Source organism: Eptatretus burgeri, chromosome 1, assembly GCF_056783735.1.
Source record: "Eptatretus burgeri isolate ZD-2024b chromosome 1, Ebu_testis_v1, whole genome shotgun sequence".
NCBI classification, from domain to species: Eukaryota; Metazoa; Chordata; class Myxini; order Myxiniformes; family Myxinidae; genus Eptatretus; species Eptatretus burgeri.
Window position 1 is genome coordinate 29,283,259 of NC_140961.1, and position 25,106 is coordinate 29,308,364.

A 25,106-nucleotide genomic window follows, 5' to 3' on the forward strand; every position below is an offset into this window, starting at 1 on the left:
AATTTCATAGGGATGGCGTGACGACGAGACGAGTTTTTAGTGTGCAAGCTTGGTATTGTAATAGAGAGAGAGTGAAATCGGCTTGTAGTCCAGGCAATCTCGCCCATTTTTTTCACTTGATCGGGAACAAATTGCAACAATTTTTTTTAGCGCAATGCATTTCTATGAGGTCCCCAGAACACCATACTAAAAGTCCTAAGAAATCCCTGTTACGGAAATACGTCTAATTTGTATAAATCCAATATGGCGGCCAATTATCAATATTGTGCCATATCTTTGCTCACAGATGACATATTTGAGTGATTTCAACTTCTAGAATGGGTATTTTGTATACAAGGATGCATTTAGCATACTTTTAAACTTCCCTGGAACAAAATCACATTTGCATAATCAAATATGAATATCTTGCCAAATCTTTGCTCTCAGATGATGTATTTTAGTGATTTAAATTTCTATAATGAGATCTTTGCATCCAAGGATGCATTTGTAATACTATAAAAATTTCATTGGATGAATCTAGGACACTACAGTATTTAACCAGATAAAAAGCTCATTTGTATAATTCCAACTGACCACTAAATATAATTTGCTTACAATCCATGATATCTGCAATAAAAATGCCTTGACCCAAAACTAATATTTGGTGGACTCTGGTCAAATTTGAGGTTAATTATGTTATTGTTTCTACATACATCATGATATATGTTGGTATTTTACAATCCCCTTGAGGTACCCCTCACTTAATGGTGCAATCCCCATGGGAAATCCCCTTTTGGCTGTTTCAATGGAAGTTCCAACATGGATGATATCATCATGTTCGACACAAGAAAGGCAAATTAAGGTGGATGAATGTGATGACTCTAAAGTGTTGTTGTTGTTGTTGTTGTGGGGTTCGTTTACCTCATGGTTCGTTCGATATGGCCAACTCACAGTTACTCATGGTTTTTTAACCTGTTAAAAACTTGAATATTGTTATTACATTCCTTCAGTTAATTACATAGGTTACATCAAATTGACAAATTACCCATTTTCTTACAGAAATAAGTTATACATATGAGATGCTAAACACTAACCAGCTTACCAAGGGGCTCCTAATGGGTGGTTTTAACATGTTTAATATATTAGGTCGTTATATAATACTTGTTATTTACAACCAGGGAGACAACAGTGGACCATGTAGGGGAGGTAGCAAGTGCAGATCGTGAGACAGATTGTGTAGGGACAATAGCTGTACAACAAGATACATGTACTTTCATAAACGATTTAACAGCAGCAGCAGAACTCTATGACAGAACAGTATCTTCTACCTCTACTATAGACGAAGTGTGTTCAGAAGAGGTGTTAGGAAGACTCCAAAGTAAACTGAATGAGAAGAAAGAAATGATGACTATGCAGACGTCAACAGCAAAACTCTGGGTGCAGTATCTGAACATGGTGGACATCCTGCGAAGATTTCTTAAAGCTGAGCGGACAAGCAACTGGAAATTACACCTTCAATCAGTACAAGAAATGTTACCATACTTTGCAGCATCTGGACACACGCTATATGCAAAGTCTGCATATGTATACCTGCAAATGATGCTTAATCTGCCAGAAAGTCATCCAGATGCCCATCAGCAATTTGAGAAAGGATAGCATGTGGTGAGGTGCAGTGATAGGTACTGGGCAGGACTATCCATGGATCTCACAATTGAGCAAGTGCTGATGAGAAGTATAAAGACACATGGAGGCCTGACAGGAAAAGGAATGACAGAAACTCAGCGTTTGGTGTGGGTCCTTTCCATGCCAGCATGTGCAAATATCAACGAGGCCATGCAGAAGCTCAGTGGCATCTCATTTGAAACCAGTGACCAGCACAAAGACCTGTCAAAAGCTAGACAAGTGAGAGATGTCAATGACACCCTTGATCTTATCAGCTATCTCAGGGAGAGAGATCCATTCGCACGGGATCCGTCCCTGTTTAACATTGCAAATGGCATGACAGCCCAGGAAGGAGTCAACGTTGAAAGATCAAGAACAGTTGGAGAAAAGATTCTAGCATCCATGGTTGGGAAATCTGTAGAAGAGTTCACCTTCCGGAAATGTGATCAAGCAGTGACTCTTAATTCAAGATCATCTGTCAAGATCAAAGGAGAATCTGTGAAGGTAGATCCACACTTGATCTTCCAGAGACTGGTAACCATAGGGGAGCGCTGTGAAGATCTACAGTCACTCTTCAAATATGAACTGTGTAGTTACCCCCCCCCCCAGCATTGTTTGAATCTTCCTTCCTTCCCCTGCAGGCCAATAAGGCTGTCCTTGCCGATGTTCTCTGGAAGACCATGCAAGGGGAGCAACGAGAACCAATTGGAAATGTCCAGTATATTCTCGATGGTGGTGCGCTACTTCATCATCTTCCATGGCCAAGAGGTTCCACATATGAGAGTGTCAGTCAGCTTTATGTCACAGATGTTACACATAAATATGGGGCTGCTACCATTATCTTTGATGGATACCAAGATGGTCCAACAACAAAAGATGCCACGCACATGAGAAGGACAGGGCCTTGTTCAGGCATGACAGTAAACTTCACTGGTGGAATGGCTATACAGTCCAATAAGGAGGAATTCTTGAAAAATGTGACAAACAAACAGCGATTTATTGTTTATCTTAGTGACAAACTAGAGTGGGCTGGGTGTAGTATAGATCATGCAAAGCATGATGCTGATGTGCTCATTGTCCAAACAGCTGTTGTATCTGTGAGAATCAAAGACACTGTCCTGATAGGGGATGACGCGGACTTGCTCATCCTCCTACTGCATCATGCTGAACTGGATGCACATGACTTGTTCCTGGCCCGAGCCCAGGCAATCAGCAAAAATGACCAGGATATGGTGCATAAAGCAGTCTAAAGAATTTATTGGTCCTGATGTTTGTGACCATGTGTTATTTATCCATGCAATCCTTGGCTGTGATACAACTTCTCGCCTGTTTGGATTGAGAAAGGGTTTAGCAGTAAGGAAGATCAAGAGTGTTGCCCTGTTCCGTCAGCAAGCTAAGGTGTTCAGCCAAGAAGGACATGTGGCAAAACAGGACATTATTGCAGCAGAAGAAAAAGCACTTGTCATTAGATGGTGGTGCCAAAGAACAAGGATTGGACACTTTACGATACAGGCGATTTTGTGGGGTTTCCCAGAGCACATCTCATATAGAACCTCAAACTCTACTCCCAACCTCAGCAGCTGCAAAGTATCACAGCCTCCGTGTATATTATCAGATGATGGAGTGGAAAGGAAGAAGCATCAATATGAAGCCGGAAGAGTGGGGATGGCACATGGTGGATGGACAATGTTTGCCAATACAAACTGACCAGCTTGCAGCCCCATCAAAACTACTGGATGTCATCTGCTGTAACTGTAAAACAGACTGTAATGCAAAGAGGTGCACATGCAGAAAGTATAGTCTCCATTGCAGTGCTGTTTGTGGAGAATACCGTGGGACAAGTTGTGCCAACTCACAGCGACCAGATTTCACTGATGACTATAATAATGACCTTGATGGGCATCTTCAGTATGATGGGCATTAATATGCCTGCAATGAAACACTAGCCAAAGAAGTGACTGCCATACATTTGATCACAAAATTTCGATATTTGGTGGCCATATTGGATTTTATTAAATTCATCCATCATTTTATTAAAACCCATCCAATCAAGATATTAAATATCCCAAATTTAGCCTTTGATCCCCTCATATATTCTAGAAATATAAACCGCTCAAACGTGTTGTCTGAGAGTAAATATATGGCAAAATATTGATATTTGGCAGCCATATTGGATTTATGCAAATGAGATTTTGTTCCAGGGAAGTTTAAAAGAATGCTAAATGCATCCTTGTATACAAAATACCCATTCTAGAAGTTGAAATCACCCAAATATGTCATCTGTGAGCAAAGATCTTCTTACTCTTCTTCTTCTTCTTCTTCTTCTTCTTCTTCTTTCGGCTGCTCCCGTTAGGGGTCACCACAGCGGATCATCCGAATGATCCGCATAGTGATTTGGCACATGTTTTACGCCGGATGCCCTTCCTGACGCAACCCTGGTCGCCTCTTACGACACAGGGATATGGTACATCTATTTTAACCGGGGTATACACCGGCCCAGTGCACTGGTACTCACTTTGCCGACCTCGGAAGGATGACAGGCTGAGTCAACCCCCTGGTGTATTAATTCAGTGGCCTAACGGGGCTTGAACTCAGGACCTTTTGGATCCCAAGCCGCTGCCCTAACCACTGCGCCAACACCAGGCATATATCTGTGAGCAAAGATATGGCACAATATTGATAATTGGCCGCCATATTTGATTTATGCAAATTAGACGCATTTCCGCAACAGGTATTTCTGAGGACTTTTAGTATGGTGTTGTGGGGACCTCATAGAAATGCATTGTGCGAAAAAAAATCTGTTGCAATTTGTTCCCGATCAAACCTTATTTTGCCTGGACTTGTTTCTACTCTACAACATAGGTCTCGAGCAGGAGCATTAACGGTCCGAGCGTCAACCACCACCAGGAGCAACAACCGACGGACAGCTGTTAGGAGCTGTGAGAAACCGTAAGGCTGCAAGGTCGTCACCAACTGTCGCTAGCTCAGCAACCTTCTGACAGGAAATCGACGAGACAACCGTCTGACTGACACCGACTCACTGACTGGTAAAGCCGTTTGACTGACTCGTTGTCGACCGATCCGCCAAGAATGGACGTCTCGTCTTCATTTTATAGGCGGCCTGACTGGGCGGGCGCAGACTCCCACCAAATACACCCCGCCCCACTTGCTAATCGTTGCCATGACAACCCGCACGTCCCGCGATTATTCCTGGCTTACGATGCCATGTTTCTGGTGCTGGACGAACGGCAAAAAGCAGCCATTTGTCAGAATTACCGAGTGAAATCGTGAAGCGCTCATAAAATGTCAACAATTATCACCTCAATTTTCAGCCCAATATGAAAAAGAGCCAGTTAGCGTCCATGGAGCTGCTGAATGGGGTGTCAAAGGTCGACGGAAAAGGGCGGGCGTTGGCATCGGCGAAAAAAAAAAACAGGAATCGAGCCTCCGTTGGGCTTACAGAGCCTGGTGTTTGCTTAGTGGTTAGGGTGGCAGCTTGGGATCCTGGGGTCCTGAGTTCAAGCCCTGTTGGCCACTGAATTAATACACCAGGAGGTTGACTCAGCCTGTCGTCCTTCCAAGGTCGGCAAAATGAGTAACACTGTGTTCTGGTCGTGGGGCACTGCATCAGCGACAGTCGTGCTTACAAGAAATGATAGCTACCCTGGCAGCTAAGCTGCTTTATGCAAGAAGAAGAAGAAGAAGAAGAAGTTGGGCTAACGCTATCTCACGTGCATGAATGTGTCTGTCGTAAAGAGAAAAAGGAGCTTTCCATAAGAGAGGGAATCTATTCTTTACCCTTCACAAGGCATCACATTAAGAATCCCACCAGACATGGGGATAGCTCTGTCCTGGACATGCATTTAGGGAAATAATTATCTGAAGACCTGGATGTTTGTATACATTCGTCGGATCGGATTCTGAAATCCGTAACAATATTGTTGCAGGCCGGGGGTCGGGTGAGAAGACCACCGGCGGGGGGGGGGGGTGGTGGTGCTCCCTATCTCGGCTCCCACCAGACTCCCCGGAATTGTAGGCCGTCATACACAGATAATTCAGTGATGTGGAAGGTCGCTAACCGACTGTGAATGCCAATAACTCAACCACGTGACCTCGGGTCTTCCCGTCTATGGGTGAACCGGATTACCGAATTAATCACGCGATTTAATTACCGCGGAACACACCCTCGGAACGCCTTGTCCAAACCGGATCACTTTACCGGACTGGATGCAGCCGAGCGACACTGCCAAGGACGTACCGGCTAAGAGGAACGGATCGTTGGTAATAAAGTCCCGGCTAAGCTCTGATTCGGACCATGCTGGATCAATGAAAGAACGGACAAAAACGAGCTGTGAACATTTCGAATAATAATTTATTTACAAGCAGGCGAGGAAAGTTATGTGGAACAGTGAATAGTTTTATTGGTTCATGTAATGCAGGGATAGAAGGAAGCATGAGGTGCGACGATAATACAAGCAACTTACAAAAGCATACACAGAGCAGACGTAACCTGAAATAATGATCTTCTGCAATCTTAACTTACGAGGACAGGTGCCAGGACAAACACACACACAAAACCCGATGAAGAGGAGTTGATGAAGAAAGAAAGGAGAGGAGATGAGGATAGCGGTCTCTCAATACCTTGCACGATTGCCCGACCGCACCACCAATACGTTTTGGGGGGATGCTCCACTGGGCGATACCTACCCTGGTAGCTGGCACGTCGTCTCTTGCTTCATGGCACTTGGTTCAGCTAGCGTCGGTCCAGAGAACAAGACGCGACCGTCGGGCATGAAGGGAAGGACTTGGGTGGCGAAGGCGGATTCAAGAGTGAGTGGGCGGAGTGGTAGACAGGACCAGGTGGGTGGAGTCAGCGACGTGTTGGCGGAGAAGGGTGGAAGGAGGAGGTGGAGTCGCAGGTGATGATGACAGAAGGTGGAATCGTAGGCTATGATGACAGAAATGTGGGAGTAGAAGGCGGAGCCAAGAACGGTGGGCGAAGACGGGCGGGTGAACAAGGCGGAGTCAACAAATGGGCGGAGAGATTGATCCAGGCCGAGCAAAATGTACTGACAGGAATGAATAAAGGAACGACTCCTGAACAACGACAACTCTTCTATGACACACCAGAAACAACGAGCAGGAACGACGACAACTCTTTTTCCGCCGCCCCTTAACCCGACCTTTTCTAGATCTGGTGGTGCGGGTCAAGGGTGATGACCCGAAGTGATGTGTCGTCACCTGAATCGGGTGCTCTGATTGGGTCCCGGCCACTGTGTGGCCTGGCCGTGATAGCCGTAAGCGGCTCCACTCCACTTCCGGCAAGATAACTCCAAGTTGCGGAATCGTCTCGCTCCGAGTCTGAGCCCCATGATATGACTCGCCCCACACCGAACTCCGCGACATGAATTGCCTTGCACGAATTCCAGGGCCGTGCCCCGAAGACCGGCCGAGGGTGGTGTCGGTCCTGCATGCCCGCCCGGGCATCCCCGATTAGCACTGATCAATGCCTACTCCATGATGCGCCACGCGGCCTGAGCGATCCAAACTGCACTGCACGCCTCTGTCCGATCACGGCTTCGCCGGGCGGAGAGGCGAGGAGATGTCCGCCATCCACAGGGAACACCCGCGGCTGCCAGCGAGGACCGACGGAAAGGTGTTGGGGTAAACCCATGCACAGACCAGAACAAGATGTGTTCCATTAATGCGCTGCTCTGTGCGATGATAAAGTATCACGGGCTGCGAACGGTTTTGCCTGCCATTGAACACGTTCCGTAGAGTATACCTGGGGAGCCAAGGGGGTCAAGCGAACACCGCTTCCCGTAAAGCAATGGCCTCATTTTTAGGTCATCTCTATTATCTCAGTAGAGATGACCTAATAAAGCCAGTCTCGAAGTCTGTCCGCCCGTCCGTCCACAATCAAACCGAGTGGAGACAAATAACCAATAGTGGAATGGATAGAGGTCGATGAGACGAGCACAACGATATAACTCTCAAGGTCGTCCAAGGTCGAGGTCAACGTCACGAGGCTGTCAAAGTTGCGAAAATCGTCGATTTCAAATCGTATCTTCTCCCTCATTTATGAAGAGAGATCAAATGTTATACGTGATTCAGATACTATGGACTATTATCTAGAAGAACACGAGCCATTTTTTTGAATTTTGCTCTCGTTCTGATTTTATAGCCCTTCAAACTTCGCTCTGATTCTTACATGTCCGGTGCTAATTTGAAGTGCTCATCCGGAGGCCGGCGCCAATCTCTGAAGATGCTCCGGGTCCTGCGCAAATTTTTGCATATTTTTGCCCCGTATGGGCCGTTCATAAAGTACATACAAAAATGAGGGGGTGGGTGGTTTAAAGCCCGCATACGGCCTGCGTACAGGGGTGGGTGGGTGGTACGACGGCTGCATACATACTTGATGAAAGTGGTGTCGGACTACATGAAAGTGTTTCAAAAGTTGAAAGTGAGCCTGTCGTCATCGCGAGGGGGAAAAAAATATCCCCGTTCACAGGAACATTTTTGACGTGATGTTGAATCCGTGGACGTCAATAATTCCATATTACTGTATTACCGTAGTTAATAATTACTGATGCATTTGAGATAAATCTACAGTTCGTTGTAATCTTCAAGTATTGTGATGCGATATGAGACGCATATGGGGGTGGGTGGGTGGTCACGAGCCTGCATACAGGGGGGGGGGGCGGGGTGGGTGCTTTTTAAACCCAGAAGTAGAGCGTACGTACTTTATGAACTGCCCCTATTCCAGTCTGGCACAGAGTTACTTTTTGAACTTGTATTACCGTAGTTTATGTCATAATCGCGGAATTGCCCACCCGAAAGTCGGCTGCTGGCTACCCGTGTGCCTGATCGTTTTAGAGAGAGCTTACAACACGGTCGATCATAATCACGTTCCAGAATTCCCATATTACCGACCATTTCGTGGAACCCCAGGTATCACATAAATTAGCATTAAAGCGCACCTGCTGTTGTCAGGATCACTTATTCAGAAAAGTGTCTCCTTCATCATTTATTTGAAGTGACCGACTTCTGGCGATCTGCATTCTACGACCAGATCCACGAGCCATGGAATCGATTAAAGATGCCCCTAATTTGATTTTGCTTCTGTCGACCTCTGGCAGAGATGACCGGCACTCCCGCTCGGGGGTATTTTTACATTAATACGGACCTTCTGGAACACTTTTAGGTTGGCCACCCCTCTGGCAATTCCACACAGGGCCGTACACAGGGGTTTTTTTCAAAATGGCCGCCGGCGTAAATGGCGTAAATGATAAAATCATATTTCGGGCACAATTGAATTTCTAGAACAGCTATAACCATGATTTTTGTGTCTAAACCCATGTTTGGGAGCATGACAAATTGAGTGGTACCATTACAATTAAAGTATTTTCTTTTTCGCTCGCTTAAAATTCAAAATGGCCACCAGTGTAAGTTGTGAAATCACATGTTTGACCTGGTAACTTCATGACTATAAGAGACACAGCCAAGATCTTGGTATAAAACTTCATACGATGGTAGACTAGTTAATACTAAGCTGTTCTGGGTCTGGATCCCAGTTGGCTACGCCCTCTTTTCAAAATGGCCACCAGTGTAAGTTGTGAAATCACATGTTTGACCTGGTAACTTCATTACTATAAGAGACACAGCCAAGATCTTAGTATAATACTTCATAGGATGGTAGACTAGTTAATACTAAGCTGTTCTGGGTCTGGATCCCAGTTGGCTACGCCCTCTTTTCAAAATGGCCACCAGTGTAAGTTGTGAATCACATGTTTGACCTGGTAACTTCATTACTATAAGAGACACAGCCAAGATCTTGGTATAAAACTTCATACGATGGTAGACTAGTTAATACTAAGCTGTTCTGGGTATGGATCCCAGCTGGCTTCACCCTCTTTTCAAAACGGCTGCCATTTCTCAAAATGGCCACCGGCTTAATGACAAAATCATGTTTTCAACTATAACTCGATTTCTAGGACAGCTATAATCATGATATTGGTGTCTGCACTCATGTTTTGGGGTGTGAGGAATCCAATGGTATAATCAGAATTCATCTATCTCAGTTTGTTTGCTTAAATTTCAAAATGGCCACCAGCGTAAATTGTGAAATCACATGTTTTACCATAACTTCATACTAGGATTGCTTCCCGTAAAGCAATAGTCCCATTTTTTTCATTAGTATGGACCTTCTGGAACACTTTTAGGTTGGCCACCCCTGTATAATAGTTATTGTATTTTAAAACAATATATAATAAGATAATATTTCGAATTGTAAAATGGTTTTATTGTGGATAGCTCATACTGGTATACACGAAAGCATCTTTTCAATAATAAAAATCTATGACTTATTCAATACTATTTTATTAACACCAATAGACATTCTAAAATTATTTTCTTTGCAAAATTCAATCATCAGTAGGGTTCTCTTCCACATATGCAGCTCTCATACAAGTAGATGGTTTACCCTGGCATGAATATCCTATGTAGCATGGCACATTGTTCTTACTGCATGCACAGTTTCCTGCACAACGTTTTTTTTGCTCTTGCATCTGACAACAGTTTCCAAGTTTGGAGGAAGTGCTTTTATTTCCTTGTGACCATGATCGGATTTACTTTCCCTTCATCCTGAAGTATCCATCCAAATGATGCAAAGTCAATTATCAGCGTTCGTTGATGTAGAAAAGACTTTGTGATGATAGTTGCCAAGGCAGCCCGCTTGATATGTTGTTCCAGTGCGTCATCAGTTGGTGGAAGATTCAACAGCAAGCCTGACTTGCCTGCTAAAATTTTCTGAGTTCTCAGATTAGCAAGATTCTTGAAGTTCCTTAACTGTCACTAACACATCACCAATTGCCAGTTGGGATGAGCATACAAAGTCTGAACCTCCCTCTCTTGGTGGGAAGGAAATTTTCTCACCATAATGCATCTGGAGACGTTTCTTCAACTGTGAAGATCTGTAGCTTTCCCAGTTAGAGACACCATTGTCCCGGAGAAGAACCCGATATTTATCCCTCATGGTTTTTAACAGACATACTGAGGACTTGTTGAACAGTGGTTTGTCTATCATTTCACCTAAACTTATCAGAGATATGCCATATAAGTCTTCCGGGACATTAGACAAGTCTGGTAGATTTGTCAATTTCATATATCGGTTCATGCAAGGCTTATGATAGCAGATATCATATCAATCGGTTTGTCACCAAAAGCCTCTATTCGTCGCAACACAGTTTTATCATCCAGTTCTTTGGCTTTTGCAAACACAGACTGTTCCCTGTTCTTTGTTTGTATTTTGGAATGTGGCTTCTTCCCATCTTTGCAATAAACCTTGCCGCATATCACGCATTGTTCCTTGCTGTTATAGCTGCCAACCATTGAACGTCGCATGTGTGCTTCTAGTTGACCATATTTGTCAGAATGAAGGACATTATCATGTGTGTCCACAGTGTGGTGAGATGATGCTCTTTTATTCTGAATGCGTTCATATGTGGATTTTAGTAAATACTTATTTCTGCAGCTTGGATGCCACTTTGGGTTGTGATCATCTAAAAATGTTTCCTTGTGGAGGTCCATGCCAAGCCTGTGAGATACATCATCCTGACGCGCCTCTGTTGCTAATCTAAGCTGAATAACTGAAGGTTCACGGATGTTGTGAAGTACTGCATTGGACTTTTGACATATCACACAACAATTATAGTCTATTGTAATGGCAGCTTGCTTGGCTTTCTTGGCAACTGGAGCACACAATTCCACATCAACAGAACTTGTACTTGGTTGTTCAGCTTCATCTGCCATGGTTCATCTGAAAGTACAAGAGAAAAATCAAATTTAGTTTCTTATATATTTGGACATATGTAAAATATAAGATGGACCTTTTACTTAATTAACGTAACTTAAATAAATCGTAAGTAAAGCATTTATACTGCCCACGTAGTTCTTGCAAAAACAGCTGAAATAATGAGACTTTCGGTACATGTATAGCGTATCGTAGTTCAAATGGACGTCCATCCTCACCATGTTATGCAGATGTTGATTATACAGCGGCGGCCAACCTAAAAAATTTCCAGAAGGTCCATACTAATGAAAAAATGGGACTATTGCTTTATGGGAAGCGGTTCTAGTATGAAATGATGGTAAAAAATGTGATTTCACAATTTTGCTGGTGGCCATTTTGAAATGTAAGTAAACAAACTAAGATAGATGCATTCTGATTATACCATTGGAATCCTCACACCCTAAAACATGTGTGTTGACACCAATATCATGATTCTTGCTGTTCTAGAAATCGAGTTATGGTTGAAAACATGATTTTGTCATGAAGCCGGTGGCCATTTTGTAATGGCAGCCATTTTGAAAAGAGCGCGTAGCCAGCTGGCATCAATTCCCAGAACAGCTTAGTATTAACTAGTCTACCATCCTATGAAGTTTTATACCAAGATCTTGCCTGTGTCTCTCCTAGTAATGAAGTTACCAGGTCAAAAATGGGATTTTGCAACTTACGCTGGCGGCCATTTTGAATTTTAAGCGGGCAAAAGACAAACAAATTCAATTTTAATGGTACCACTAAATTCGTCATGCTCCCAAACATGAGTTTAGACACAAAAATCATGGTTCTAGCTGTTCTAGAAATTTAATTGTGCCCAAAATATGATTTTATCATTTATGCCATTTACGCCGGCGGCCATTTTGAAAAGACCCCTGTGTGGAATTGTCAGAGGGGTGGCCAACCTAAAAGTGTTCCAAAAGGTCCGTACTAATGAAAAAATGGGGCCATTGCTTTACGGGTAGCGGTGTCCGGTTCTGTTAAAATGGGGTCTTGGCTCCCTGGGTATTACGTGCGGATCCGCCATGGCCAATGTGGTTGGTGCTCGCGTTCACCCGTATCTGTTATCGTGTTCGTGGTTGTGGTGGAGTCTGCGGGCCTACGGGGAAGGGCATGATGATGATGTATGATGGGCGTGATGATGGGAGGAGTGGTCGTGGTGGTCAGTGTATCGGCAAGGGATATAAGGTGTGCGCGCCGCCTGAGGCGTCGTAGTAATGCTGGAGTCGCCCGGCTCGTGAGTGTGCCGAATACGGAATAAAGGGGAGCCGCGGGCACAGTACGCCCGCGCTCGCACTCGTGCAACACAGCCCGGCTCGACTGTTCCTCCGCATCGTGTCTGCCTGCTAAGCATCTTCCATTTCAGTACAGTACAGTTGGCGAACGAGGATCTTCGGATCGGCGTGTGCAGGGCGGCAAGTGACCCGTGCGGTTCCAAGCTACGGAGCCAAAGGTCTCGCCAGCACAAGCATGGCAGAGGGTCGGTGCACGGCAAACGTACGCGTGCCCGCCTTCGTTGGAATCGACTTCGGCCACGTCGAGTGGGCAACGGCCGCGCTCACTGTTCGTTTTGTCGAGGACACGCGTTTCGGCTCGAACGCGGCGTGGGACGTCACACAAGCTCTGGAGAATGTCCGAGGTCTCGATGGTCGGGGCACAGCAGATGGTCTGGGGGTCATCGCGATGGGCCAGGCACGCACGGCCACGCGCACGGTCTACGGCGCGGGTCGTGGGCGAGCGTTGCAATGCAATCACTCGGACGGCGGTCTGAGCACTCGAGGGTCATCGCCCATCGTAACGGGCATAGATGGCGGTGTGCGAAGCGATCCTTCCATTCCGGGTCAAAACCTGCTTCCAATTGATCCGGAGATGACAAGATCAGTAGCAGGGGAGGTTGAAGTGATCGAGGCACGGATCGGGTGTCGAGTTGAGTCCACTCGTGCTGCCCGCGCATCGCATTCGGCTGTGCCGTGCAAATTCACGACAGAGGAGCGTCCGGCGTGGCTCGGAGATCGTTTTATTTCTGGTCTGCGAGACGCAAAGATGGTAGCAGCCATTCTGCGGTTGACCGACATCACATTCGACTCGGCGGTCGCGACTGCTTCATCTGTCGAGCAGACACTCACGGATGTCCGCGCCATTGCTGGTCAGGACGTAATGAGTAGCTCCAGCTGGGGCATGGCGGCTAATCCCGAGGTCCACGCGGTGACCGCACAAGTGCCGCAGGGTGCTCGCGCGCCTAGCGGTGCGGGACGAGGGCGCGCACCGCAGCACGGTCGCACCGGGAGCGAAGGGGCACCGCAGCACGGTCGCACCGGGAGCGGAGGGGCACCGCAGCAGGACCCCAGTGATCTGGAGATCGGCCTGCAACCGGGGCCTGACGATGCCGGCGAGCCGGAGCGGGAGAAGCAACCACGGTTGAGTCTGTTTTCCGTTGGTTCGGAGATGACGACGCCTTTCACGGTTGAGGTCGAAGTGAATGGCCAACCGACTGTGTTTTGCGTGAGTACCGAGGGCGAGGCTCTGGCGGCGGGGGCCGCGTCGATGCAGCGGGAGCGACCATTCGTTGCTGCCGGCGGCAGTGATGTGCGGTTCGGGAGCGGCGAGAGCCGTATCAGCTCTCACGATGAGTTCCCGCGCTTCGCTCGCGATGAATTCCCGCGCTTCGGCAGTGTTCGTGAGGCAGTGCGCGTCGGTGTTGTTCGAGCAGCTTCAACAGGTGGCGGTGAGCCCGTGGCGTTAAAGGGAGTCGCGAGTCACGACATCGAGTCGGCAGCCAAGAAACGGACTCGTGATGTGGGTTGTGGGTTGTTGTTCATGGCATATGTGTTTTTCCTTGCTCTAGTGATGCAGTTTAACGTTGTTGAAATAAATGCCAGCAGTTCTCGTGTGAAAGTGGATTTGGCGGAAATCAGTCAATGGAGTTGGTATTATGATCAATGTGCTGTGGGGGCGAATAAAGAAGGTTTATTGGCCTCCAGTTGCCCCAGGCCGCAGGTAGTTGCTTGGTCATGTGCTGAGGGTTTATCAAAAGATCGCGCTGTACGGAAAAGTGAGTTTGCAATGCTTCGAATATTGTTCGTAGTGATTTATAACGAGCCTATGATTGCAATGTGGTTTAAATGGAGTTGCTCCCGTCTAGCTGCCATGTGGGTCTCGGAGGTCGACTCGGAACCAAGATTGGTGCCCTGGTCGGCGTTACCCCCACCTCTGGTTGCGAGCGCAGCTCTCTGTGTTCGCTCAAGGCCGTTTGGACGGGCGTTGGCGTCTCAACTGATTGTGGTGCGTGAGTTGTTTTGGAGCATTAAATGCGTACAGCCAGCGGCGCTGTTCAGTGCCCCCGGCCAAGGTCGATCAAGGCTGGCGCCACGACTTCCAGACGGCGGGCTTCCGGCCTCGAAATGTTTATCTACGTCGGGTCTGCCTGGGGGGAGTGGGCCGGAGGCATTTGATGGTGCCGGGGGAGGTTGGCTCGAAAGGTCACCACGACCTCGGCGAGGGCCATGTCAGCATGGGCTGCCTGGGGGCGGTTTTGCTGCGTAGTGCTGCTGTACTTCTCATTTTGCTGCTTCATATCGGTAACGCGGTCAGAGTGTGGTGGGTGCTTTGTGCACCTCCGTCTTTGGGACCTGGCCTTTGCTGCTCCACTCGCTCGCATCGACGCATTATATGATGTGGTGTGCTATTATACTTCGCTGTTTTCATTTTATTTTCGTGATTATTATACGGAATCCTTCGTGTTCTTTATGCTTCTTATAATGGTGATTATTTAATAATCATAGTTTTAGGGGGGAGGAGTGTGGTGGAGTCTGCGGGCCTACGGGGAAGGGCATGATGATGATTTATGATGGGAGGAGTGGTCGTGGTGGTCAGTGTATCGGCAAGGGATATAAGGTGTGCGCGCCGCCTGAGGCGTCGTAGTAATGCTGGAGTCGCCCGGCTCGTGAGTGTGCCGAATACGGAATAAAGGGGAGCCGCGGGCACAGTACGCTCGCACTCGTGCAACACAGCCCGGCTCGACTGTTCCTCCGCATCGTGTCTGCCTGCTAAGCATCTTCCATTTCAGTACAGTACAGTGGTGTTGTGTGCCATTCCCACTCTGTGTCAGGAATTGAGGGGAACGATCGGATATAATAATTGGATGGAGAAATGGAGGGAAAGGAGGATGCCGATATAATTAAATCCAGAAATGGGGTGAAAAGAACGTGCCACCCGTATCTTGCACACTTGTGTCCTGTACAACATGGCGTGGTTGTTGTTGTTTTTTTTTCTATTATCGGCCTTTGACAATGTAGTTATTGGCACCAAGCTCCAGCCACACTCTCGCTGATATTGGGTCATTTGCTTCTGTGTTGTGAAAAACAACATCCGTGCAGCCTCTTCAAGAGATATTCGTTCGTATGCCTTTTCACTGCAACCAACAATCTCATCCCAGATCATCTCGAACTGCCGAGCATACTCTATGACTTGCTGCATTAGTTATTTCTAGGGTATTGCTGTATCCTCGCAGCTGAGCTGCTGTTGTATCTTTCCCCTCCCCCGGCTGCGCACGTACTGCATGTGTTGGCCTCCGCGAGGACCCATTGTTTACAATAAAGGGCGCGGCTGCGGTTTCCACAGGTGGGTGTCTGAGCGCAGTGCCTGCTGGCCTACGCGAGGACCTAAATTCGGATTTACCTCTGGAATAAGCAGAAAAGAAGAGTCGAAATGATGTTCCAGTGGTGTAAACAGACCCAGCTATGAGATCCACACAACGCACGTCCCGTTTGACCCATTAGACAAGAGGGAAGGGACTAACTATGCGTATACTAATGGGATAACTGGGGATCACAATATGTTTGGATGCCATTGCCTTGCAGGCATGCGGTTCTTGGAACCGCAACAATATATATATATATATATATATATATATATATATATATATATATATATATATATATATATATATAATCCTGATACATTAATTGGGGTCCTGCTGATCCTCTGTAGCAAGTCTGGGTGTAATCAGCCTGAACTGTAGATGCCTGGTGTTTGCTTAATGGTCAGAGTGGTGGGCTTGGGCTCCTCGGGTCCTGAGTTCAAATCCTGCTCGGCTGTTGAATTAATATCAGGTGGGGTTAACTCGGCCTGTCATCCTTCCAAGGTCGGCAAAATGAGTGTCAGCTTGCTGGTATCCTGTGTCGGAGTGGCGACCTGCCCAAGATTGTGTCCAATAGCCAAGGAGACTGTTTAAGCAGCACCAACAATCTGCACAGAGTATGGTCTCAATCTCCCCCTCCTCCTCCTCCTCCATAAAGTGCTGAACATTTTGTTTTTTCCTCCAGTTGTCGAAACCTTGGTGATGGAGTGTGTTTAAAAAGTAACGCTGTTATGTATTTGTACTTCACTTACTGAACGTTTGACGGTGACATCTCTGTATGACCTTGGATCAGATTTGCGAGACAACAAACAAATTTGAAGGTTCGGCGTCCCACCTTGTCCGTTTAATTTCACGAACAGCTATTCCATCTTTGTCTCATCAATTTTTCTTCTTCCTGTCTTTATAAGTAATAAATGTGTCTCAATAGAATCATCCCTTCGAGCGGGAGGGATATAGAACGACAGCAACAGGAGCAGCGACTTCAGCATGTCGAAGTACGATGACTGTCACACATGAACCGCACGATCACGACCGAGAAATCACGTGATCACGTGTACTTCCTGGTCCGGCCGGACACGAACGGCGGTCTCCTCCCTGAGCGGTCTCTGCCTCTGTTACCATCTCGATCAAAACACCAATCGGATGAGTCGTCCATAAGCACCGGCGCTCAGGTGACAGACCGGGAGAGGATTTTTTTTCCTCTCACTTGTGAATGGCTGCGACGGGTGAGGTGTCGAGTCTCGTGCTGAACGAGGTGTGCGATGAGCCGGAGACCTCTGTGGTGGACGAGGCACGTTTGCAGGAAGAGGACGTGCAATTTCTTCGTGAGGAGAACACTCGTCTTGCCAGCAAAGTCCGCGGGCACGACACGCTCACCACTCTCTTTGGAGAGGCACGATTGCAGGTACTGTTAAGAGGGGGTGCAGCATCATGGAGTGTCGCACTGCCAATTTTGAATTTGATTTTGTTTCAATTGACGTGATTTGTTGGTACAATGTTGAAGTCTCGTCATTGTCTCTTCAGCCCCTTGAGGAGTGGCGTTGTGCCATGAAGGTTGGACGTTGGACGTAATAAATGAATTATCTGAGGAATTTCTGAATGATTGAAATCCAGATTTTCAAACTCCTCAAAGACGGTGATCAGACGTGTGCAATTTTTATTTCAGGCACCAGTGACGGAAGGAGAGGAGGGGGGGGGGTTGAGGATGAGGATGAGGTTGAGGCTGAGGAGGGGTTGAGGAGTATGGGGGTGGAGAGGAGGGGAGGTTGAGGCTGAGGAGGGAGGGTTGAGGATGGGGGTGGAGAGAAGGAGGAGGGGTGTAAAACGGGAGAGGAGAGGGAGGGGTATGAGAGGGAGGGGTGTGAAAGGGGACAGGAGAGGGGGGTGTGAAAGGGGAGAGGAGAGGAGGGAATTCTCAAAGCTTCTGGGTTATCACTGAGATGGTGGAGCTTGGATCAAAGTAAAGAAGTTGAAATGGTTGAGGATGTTGCCCAGAAGGTGGTCAGATTCATGAGGGTTGTGCTCAGGTGTTTCCATGTTTAATTTGTAATAGATTTCCATCAATCCTTCTTCATCGACCCACATTTTATTATTTCCACATTGTGTGGTCGGCTAGCTATAAAGGTTTTGGTTTAAGTCTCTGCCGAGCCAGCTGGCCAGGCTTGAGTTTGAGTGCAGGTGGCAGGGATTTTGAATCTGTTCAGGTGGCAGGCGATAACTCGGCTACTTTTTGTAATCGACACCACCGTAGGATTTTTGACATCCACCAACAACCAGTGCTTGCGGACCTCCAGCTTAATGGTCTTCCAATGGATGCTGCATAGACACAATGATGCATCACCTTGTATGTGAAACACCAGGGTAGGGTTTCAGTGTATTGCTGGGTTGAGATTTCAACCTCGGGGATAGAAAGCTAAAAGGTGAGTGCACATACCTCGTGGCTATCCTGCCAGCCCATATGCATCAGTCATTACTGTTCGTATATACAGGGAGGGTTAATGTTCACATATTTATTAACTAGAATGGCACTTGGTCGAGCGCATACCTCCGCCAGGCTGAACGGTTTACGTTTTGTATCCACTGACGGGTCGAATCTGGATCCGGATCTTCACCAAAATTGAATCGATTCGTCGTTGTCACACACTAAACCTGTCAACCAAGTTTCGGCCAAATTTGTCCACAACTTTTTGAGATGCTGCACTCAGACAGACAGAGGTGAAAACATGACTTCCATCCACCTTTGGTGTTGGAGGTAATGATGTGCTTCAATCTATTTCAGGAATTAATTATCAGGCATAAGTTTGATTTGTAGCATTGAGTGATTGGGGAAAGGAGGGTAATTGAGGAAGGAAAGGAAAGAGGGTGATGATGTGACGAGCGAGAAAAGATAAGGTTAGGAAGAGGTAAGAATAAGAGGAAGGGAAGGACGTAGGATTTCCAAGGCGTACAAAAGGGTGGAGTGAGAGGTCATGTTGTACATAGATGGACCCAAACAATGTGTTTCTCACTGAATTCCTTCCCTAAGTGTGCTTTTAGGCAAGCCACGGTGGTGGGTATGGTTGAATGGTGACTGAAATGGAAGACATTCTGCACAAATACATCACTTGGTACATTAGTACATACTGTCATAGTTGTTATTACCTTCGCAAACTTTGTTGCGAAGGTTATGTTTTGATCGCTGCGCATTTATTTATTTGTGAATATGTGTGTTTGTTTGTTTGTTTGTTTGTTTGTTATTCACATAACTCCAAAAGTATTCAACTGAATCGCAGCAAATTTGGTGGGATGATTGGTTATTATCGGAGGAGCATTTGATTAGATTTTGGGAGCGATCGGGTCAAAGGTCAAAGTCAAGGTCATGAAAAGGTCAAAATCGTCTTTTTACCATAGCGCGGTCAATTTGTATCCAATTTGCATGCAAGTAATGCCAAAATGTTCAAAATTCAACACCCCATTTTGTGATATGTGACATGACACAATGATGTAATAACCCTTATTCGTGGTTGGGAGTCAAAGGTCGGGGGGGGGGGGGTCACGACATTGCAAAATGTGCGGTTTTAGTCATAACACGGTCAATTCTTATCCGATTTGTATGAAACCAACACCAAAATGTTGACTGTTCTGTTCCCCACACTCTAATACCAATTACAAAATTAAGAGTACAAAGGTCAGAACCTGACCTGTCAGTCAGGTCAGGTTCGATCTGTGACCTGCTACAGGTACCATGTAAACCTGTACTAACCTGTTCCATAGTCGGGTTGTCGGCGACTAAACCGTCTCCCCACCAGGTTTTGTGGTGAGGGGGGTGTTTGGATATGGACACCCAGCAGGATTAAAAACAAAACCTGTCAAAGGGCGGAGGAGCTCCTTGTGAGCCAACGGCCATCCATATCTAGTGCCCAACTGTGTCTGCAGACGTCCTCCTGCAGTTGGGTCACTTCTTATTAGGAGGTTGGTGGCAGGATTTGCACTCCGGCCACCGTAAAACCCTTCATTCCGCAAAACGTAAAAACGCAAAAAAATCTGAAAACCCACTCCGTGGGAGTACCTCCTGTGCAGCTTCCCTTCGCAGGGCAGCTCACCGGATGACGGGATTGGGGCAAAGCCTTTGGGACCCCCAATCTTTGATCAGAGGGAAACTACGGGGTAACATCCCTGGGTCAGATTGCGGGAGAGTGTGTCGGAGTGGTGCTGAGGTGTCGTCCACCAGACGGCGGTCTCCTTGGGTTAACCTGAGGCGGTCCCTTCGGGTGGGTGCCTGGAATGTCCTATCCCTAAGAGAGGATGATCACCTGTCTCTGTTATCATCTGAGCTCAAGCGTTTGGACATCGGGATTGCAGCTCTCTCTGAGGTTTGGAGACCGGATTGCGGCGAGATAATGGTGGGTGGTTACACCTACTATTGGTCTGGTCGCTCTGATGGTTACCATACCCAAGGAGTTGCTGTAGCTGTATCCAATAAGCTGACCCCAATGATAATTGAGGTAACACCGGTCAACGAGCGTATTATGAGATTAAGGATTCGTCACTCCTTAGGTGTCATTTCCCTGGTCTCTGTTTATGCTCCGACTGAGGCGAGTGATCTCACCGTGAAGGATGCATTCTACGCCACACTCGAGTCTGTGGTTGATCAGTGCCCCAGACGAGATACACTTCTAGTCTTGGGGGATTTCAATGCATCGACTGGAACTGATAGGGATGGTTATGAGGTGTGTGTTGGTCCCCATGGGTCAGGAACTATGAACCAGAATAGCACTAAGTTCCTTGACTTTGCAAGAAGTCATGGACTTAGGGTGGCTGGTTCATGGTTTCAGCGCCCGCAAGCTCATCGCTGGACTTGGTATTCCAACGCTGGCGGTGTGGCAAAGGAGATTGACCATGTCCTCATTGACGGTCGTTGGAGGCTGATCCAGAACTGCAGGGTCTACCGGAGTGCTCAGTTCCTCAATACTGACCACAGGCTTGTTGTAGCAACTCTAAAGCTGCACCTTAAATCCTGGAGAATGGTACCATCCCAGCCTAGGCTGGATGTTGCCAAGCTCAGGGATGAGAGAGTAGCTGAGGAGTTTGCGAACAGGCTGAGTGGACACTTGGGGGGTCTGGGTGCTTTGGGGGGTCCTGAAGAGTTGTGGAGCGCCTTCAAGACCACCGTCCTTGATGTTGCCGGTGGATGTCTTGGAACTCACCGCAGGGCAAAGAAGAATTTTGTCTCTCGAGGGACACTGGATACCATTGACCAGAGTCGCAGGGCCAGGCTGAATGGCAGAGCTGAGCTGTTCAGGGAGCTGAGGCGTAAAACTGTACGTGCACTGAGGGTGGACAAGGAGGCCTATGTGCGAGGAATCTGTGAGGGGGTAGAGCATCACCTGTGGACAGGTGATTCTCGTCCCGCTTACAGGGGAATTCACGCATTACGTTCATCCAAGCCCATCCCTCGGAGCACTGCAGTTCGAGCAGAGAGTGGTCGGCTCTTGACAGAGGAGTCTGAAGTGAAGGCCCGCTGGGCCAGTTACTTTGAGCGGTTGTACCAGGCTGATCCCCCAGCTGTCGAGTTGGACGTCAAGGGTGTTACAATGCCTGTTGCTGACCCTCGAATCAACTGTGGTCCACCTTCGCTTGTGGAAACATGGGCTGCGGTGAACCAGTTGAAACAGGGCAAAGCTCCAGGGATCTGTGGCATCCATGCCGAACTTCTCAAGGCTGGTGGAAATGCTGCACTCGTGTCGTTGCATGCAGTTTTGTGCTCTGCCTGGAACACAGGCATCATCCCAACTGACTGGAAGAGGGGCCTTGTTGTCCCTCTCTGGAAAGGGAAGGGTGATCGCCAAGACTGCAACAACTACCGAGGGGTGACGCTGCTCTCAGTGCCGGGCAAGGTCTTTGCTCGGATAATTCTGGATAGGGTTCACCACCATCTGCTTGAGCACCAGCGTCCAGAGCAGTCAGGCTTTACACCAAAGAGGTCAACGATTGACCGTATCCTTGCACTTCGTGTCCTCACCGAACGCAGACGAGAGTTTCGGCAGGGGCTGCTTGCAGCCTATGTTGATCTCTGTAAAGCGTTCAATTCAGTGAATCGGGATGTCGTCTGGAGGATTCTTGGTCTTCGTGGGGTGCCACCAAAACTGATCGATCTGATGTCTGAACTCTACTCTGGTACTGAGAGTGCTGTGAAGTGTGGTGGTACCACCTCTGACTTATTTCCAGTTGTTACTGGAGTTCGTCAGGGATGTGTACTTGCCCCCACACTTTTCAGCACTTGTATGGACTGGATTTTAGGGAGGATGTCGGAGAGATCAAGTTGCGATGCATCATTTGGGAATGTCAAGATCTCGGACCTTGATTTTGCAGACGATGCAGTCATCTTTGCGGATACTTTAGACATCCTTTTGGGGGCCCTCGAGGTACTGAATGAGGAGTCGGAGCCGCTGGGATTACGGGTTTCTTGGGTCAAAACTAAGATCCAGGCTTTCGGTGATATCTTGGATGCTGCTGTCCTGTCTGTGTCTGTTTGTGGTGAGGATGTTGAGGTCGTGGAGAGATTCACTTACCTTGGCAGTGATATTCATGTCTCTGCTGGCTGCGAGTCAGAGGTCAATAGACGTCTGGGTCGGGCCCTATGGAGTCATGGATTCACGGGATCATGGGGTGTGGCGCTGCCGGTACCTGTGCGGGAGGACGAAAGTCCGAGTCTTCAGGTCCTTGGTACTTCCAGTCTTGTTCTATGGGTGCGAGACTTGGACTCTGACCAAGGATCTGAGATGGAGACTTAATTCCTTTGGTACCAGGTCTCTTCGGAGAATCCTTGGCTATCGCTGGTCGGATTTTGTATCCAACGAGCGGTTGCTGAGAGAGATTCGGATGAGATTTGTTACCTGCATAGTCCGTGAGCTTCAGTTGCGGCTGTATGGACATGTGGCTCGTTTTCCTGACGCTGATCCTGCTTACCAGATTCTCTCAGCGAGGGAGTCTCATGAGTGGAGGAGGCCAGTGGGCCGACCACGTGCCTCATGGTTGCAGCAGGTTGACCATCATCTCAAGGAGATGGGGATGGGCCTGGCATCTGCCTGGGGGATGGCCAGACGGAGGCCCCTGGAGTACCGGCGGAAAGTGGATGCAGCGACGCGCTGTTCTGGCACATGCTCCCATACCTGACCTGACCCGAGTACAAAGGTCAAGGTCGAGGTCATGAAAAGGTCAAAATCATCATTTTTGTACAATGAATGTTTGTTCACAATAAATAACTTATTTAGAAAAACAAACTCGTGTGTGCTAAATGCCCCTAAAATGCCAGAAAATAATTTCTTATAATGTGACCAGTTGTCATCAGATTGACTTGACACCGACACCCAAAAAGGTCAGGGAGTTCATACAGAAATTGTACAATGTACGTGAATCAGTGTCAAACAGCAGGAAATTTAATGTTTTTAAGCCATCATAACACATATGAGATGGCAGATATGGTATGGGATTAAATACGCTCACAGTCAACGGTTTCTGGGGGGGGGGGGTGCGCAAAATGTAGCGTTGGTGAAGGTATGCGCTCTACTGAGTGCCCGTTCTAGTTTTATAGGTCTGACTTGCCAGATGGATTCCCCATTTGGTTTATTGTCTTGCATGTTGTTTGCTGTCTGCCAGTGGCCTTCCCTTTGTTCTCATTTTTGGGGAAATAAATATTTATCTTTCCACTGGTTTTCTTATAAAGTACAATGCAACTGAAAGTGGTCCTTCTGCTTTTTTTTATTAATTTTTTTTTTAGGTAGCTTTTAAACTACTTTGCATGTTTCACCTTTTGCTTTCCTTGGTTTTTTGTTGTTTTTTCTTCACAGGAGCGAGGCTCAAGGAAGAGCAAGGTATAACTGACAATGGGACAAATGTCAAAGGAATAAACGAACAAGAAAGAGGAGACTGAGGAGGGGAAGAAACATTGAAACTAGCAAATAAAATGGTCAAGTTAGGAAAGGTTAATGGGGTAATAAAGATCATTGGTCAGAATTGGGGACGTTAGGATACTATTTGGCATTTTATTTTATTTTTGAAGACAGAGTCAAGGAAGAGCTAGAACACTGAACGGATCATGACGCAACAGAAGAAAAGGAATGGTGGAGACACCATCAGCAGGGTTGAAGGACAAAATAGAGCGAGACTTGGACAAACTGGGTGTGGGGAGGAATCGGCCGGCAGGAAAGGATGATTGGGCTGGACAGGATGGGTACAGAAGGAAAAACTGGAAGCTTGGAAGGAGGAATGCTTGTGGGTGGGAACAGGGATAGAAAACATGGTTTTGGATTGGAGACTATCTGAAATGAGATTGAGGATAATGTGGAAGTTGGCTCCACTGTTGGGGCAAAAAGAGGAATGAATGAGTGGAGATGAGCAGCGATTCTGCATTTTGGGAGTTTGATCAAACGGGAGTTGATTGTGGACCGTGTGAACCCTGCAGGAACTTGTGGGGGACAAAGCACGGAAAGGGCAGTGGGTACAAGACCAGAAAGGAGGAGGTAGAAGACCTCTGGTTATCCACTGGAAGGAATTTTGTCTGTTGATCTGCTAGGCCTCACTATCAGCCATGACCTTTCCAGGGATGACCACAAAGCAACACTGGCTTCCAAAACAATCTACAGATTGGGCATCCTCCGTCGACCCAAATCAGAGTTACTCGGTGGAGAAGGCCTTTGTCACTTAATAGAGTACTGTTCTCCCCTCTGGGCTGACACTCTCAACATCACATTTGTTCCTCCTCCAATCTGTGGAATCGAAATTTCTCAAAACATTAAAATATCCCATGATGAGGCTGAAGCACAAGGTTTGTTGGTCTAACATCACAGACAGGTCGATGGTCTCTCTGTTTTACACCGTCTATTCTCCACCATTGCTCCCTCTGTCGCTGCCCTCCGACCCTGCCCAGCAACTCCAGGATGCACATGTTCTTCCATTAAGTAACTCCATGTTGCTGAAACTTCCAAAATCCGTCTATGGAACCATCTT

At 47.2% G+C, this 25,106-nt stretch overlaps 1 protein-coding gene and 1 pseudogene across 2 annotated transcripts in view; both read left to right on the forward strand.

Annotated features, from left to right (window-relative positions):
• The first annotated feature begins 978 nt into the window (after window positions 1–978).
• On the forward strand, window positions 979–2,891 carry LOC147034138 (uncharacterized; annotated as a pseudogene).
• A 14,178-nt stretch (window positions 2,892–17,069) lies between these two features.
• LOC147034139 (uncharacterized) overlaps window positions 17,070–25,106 on the forward strand; it is a 34,656-nt gene continuing 26,619 nt past the window's right edge. Inside the window, exon 1 of one of the 2 annotated variants that reach the window (XM_085877066.1) lies at window positions 17,070–17,523. In XM_085877066.1, coding sequence (XP_085733192.1) covers window positions 17,332–17,523 — 192 coding nt within the window. In that variant the 5' untranslated portion in view covers window positions 17,070–17,331. The remainder of the gene's footprint in view (window positions 17,524–25,106) is intronic. The other variant, XM_085877074.1, reaches the window with a different exon arrangement.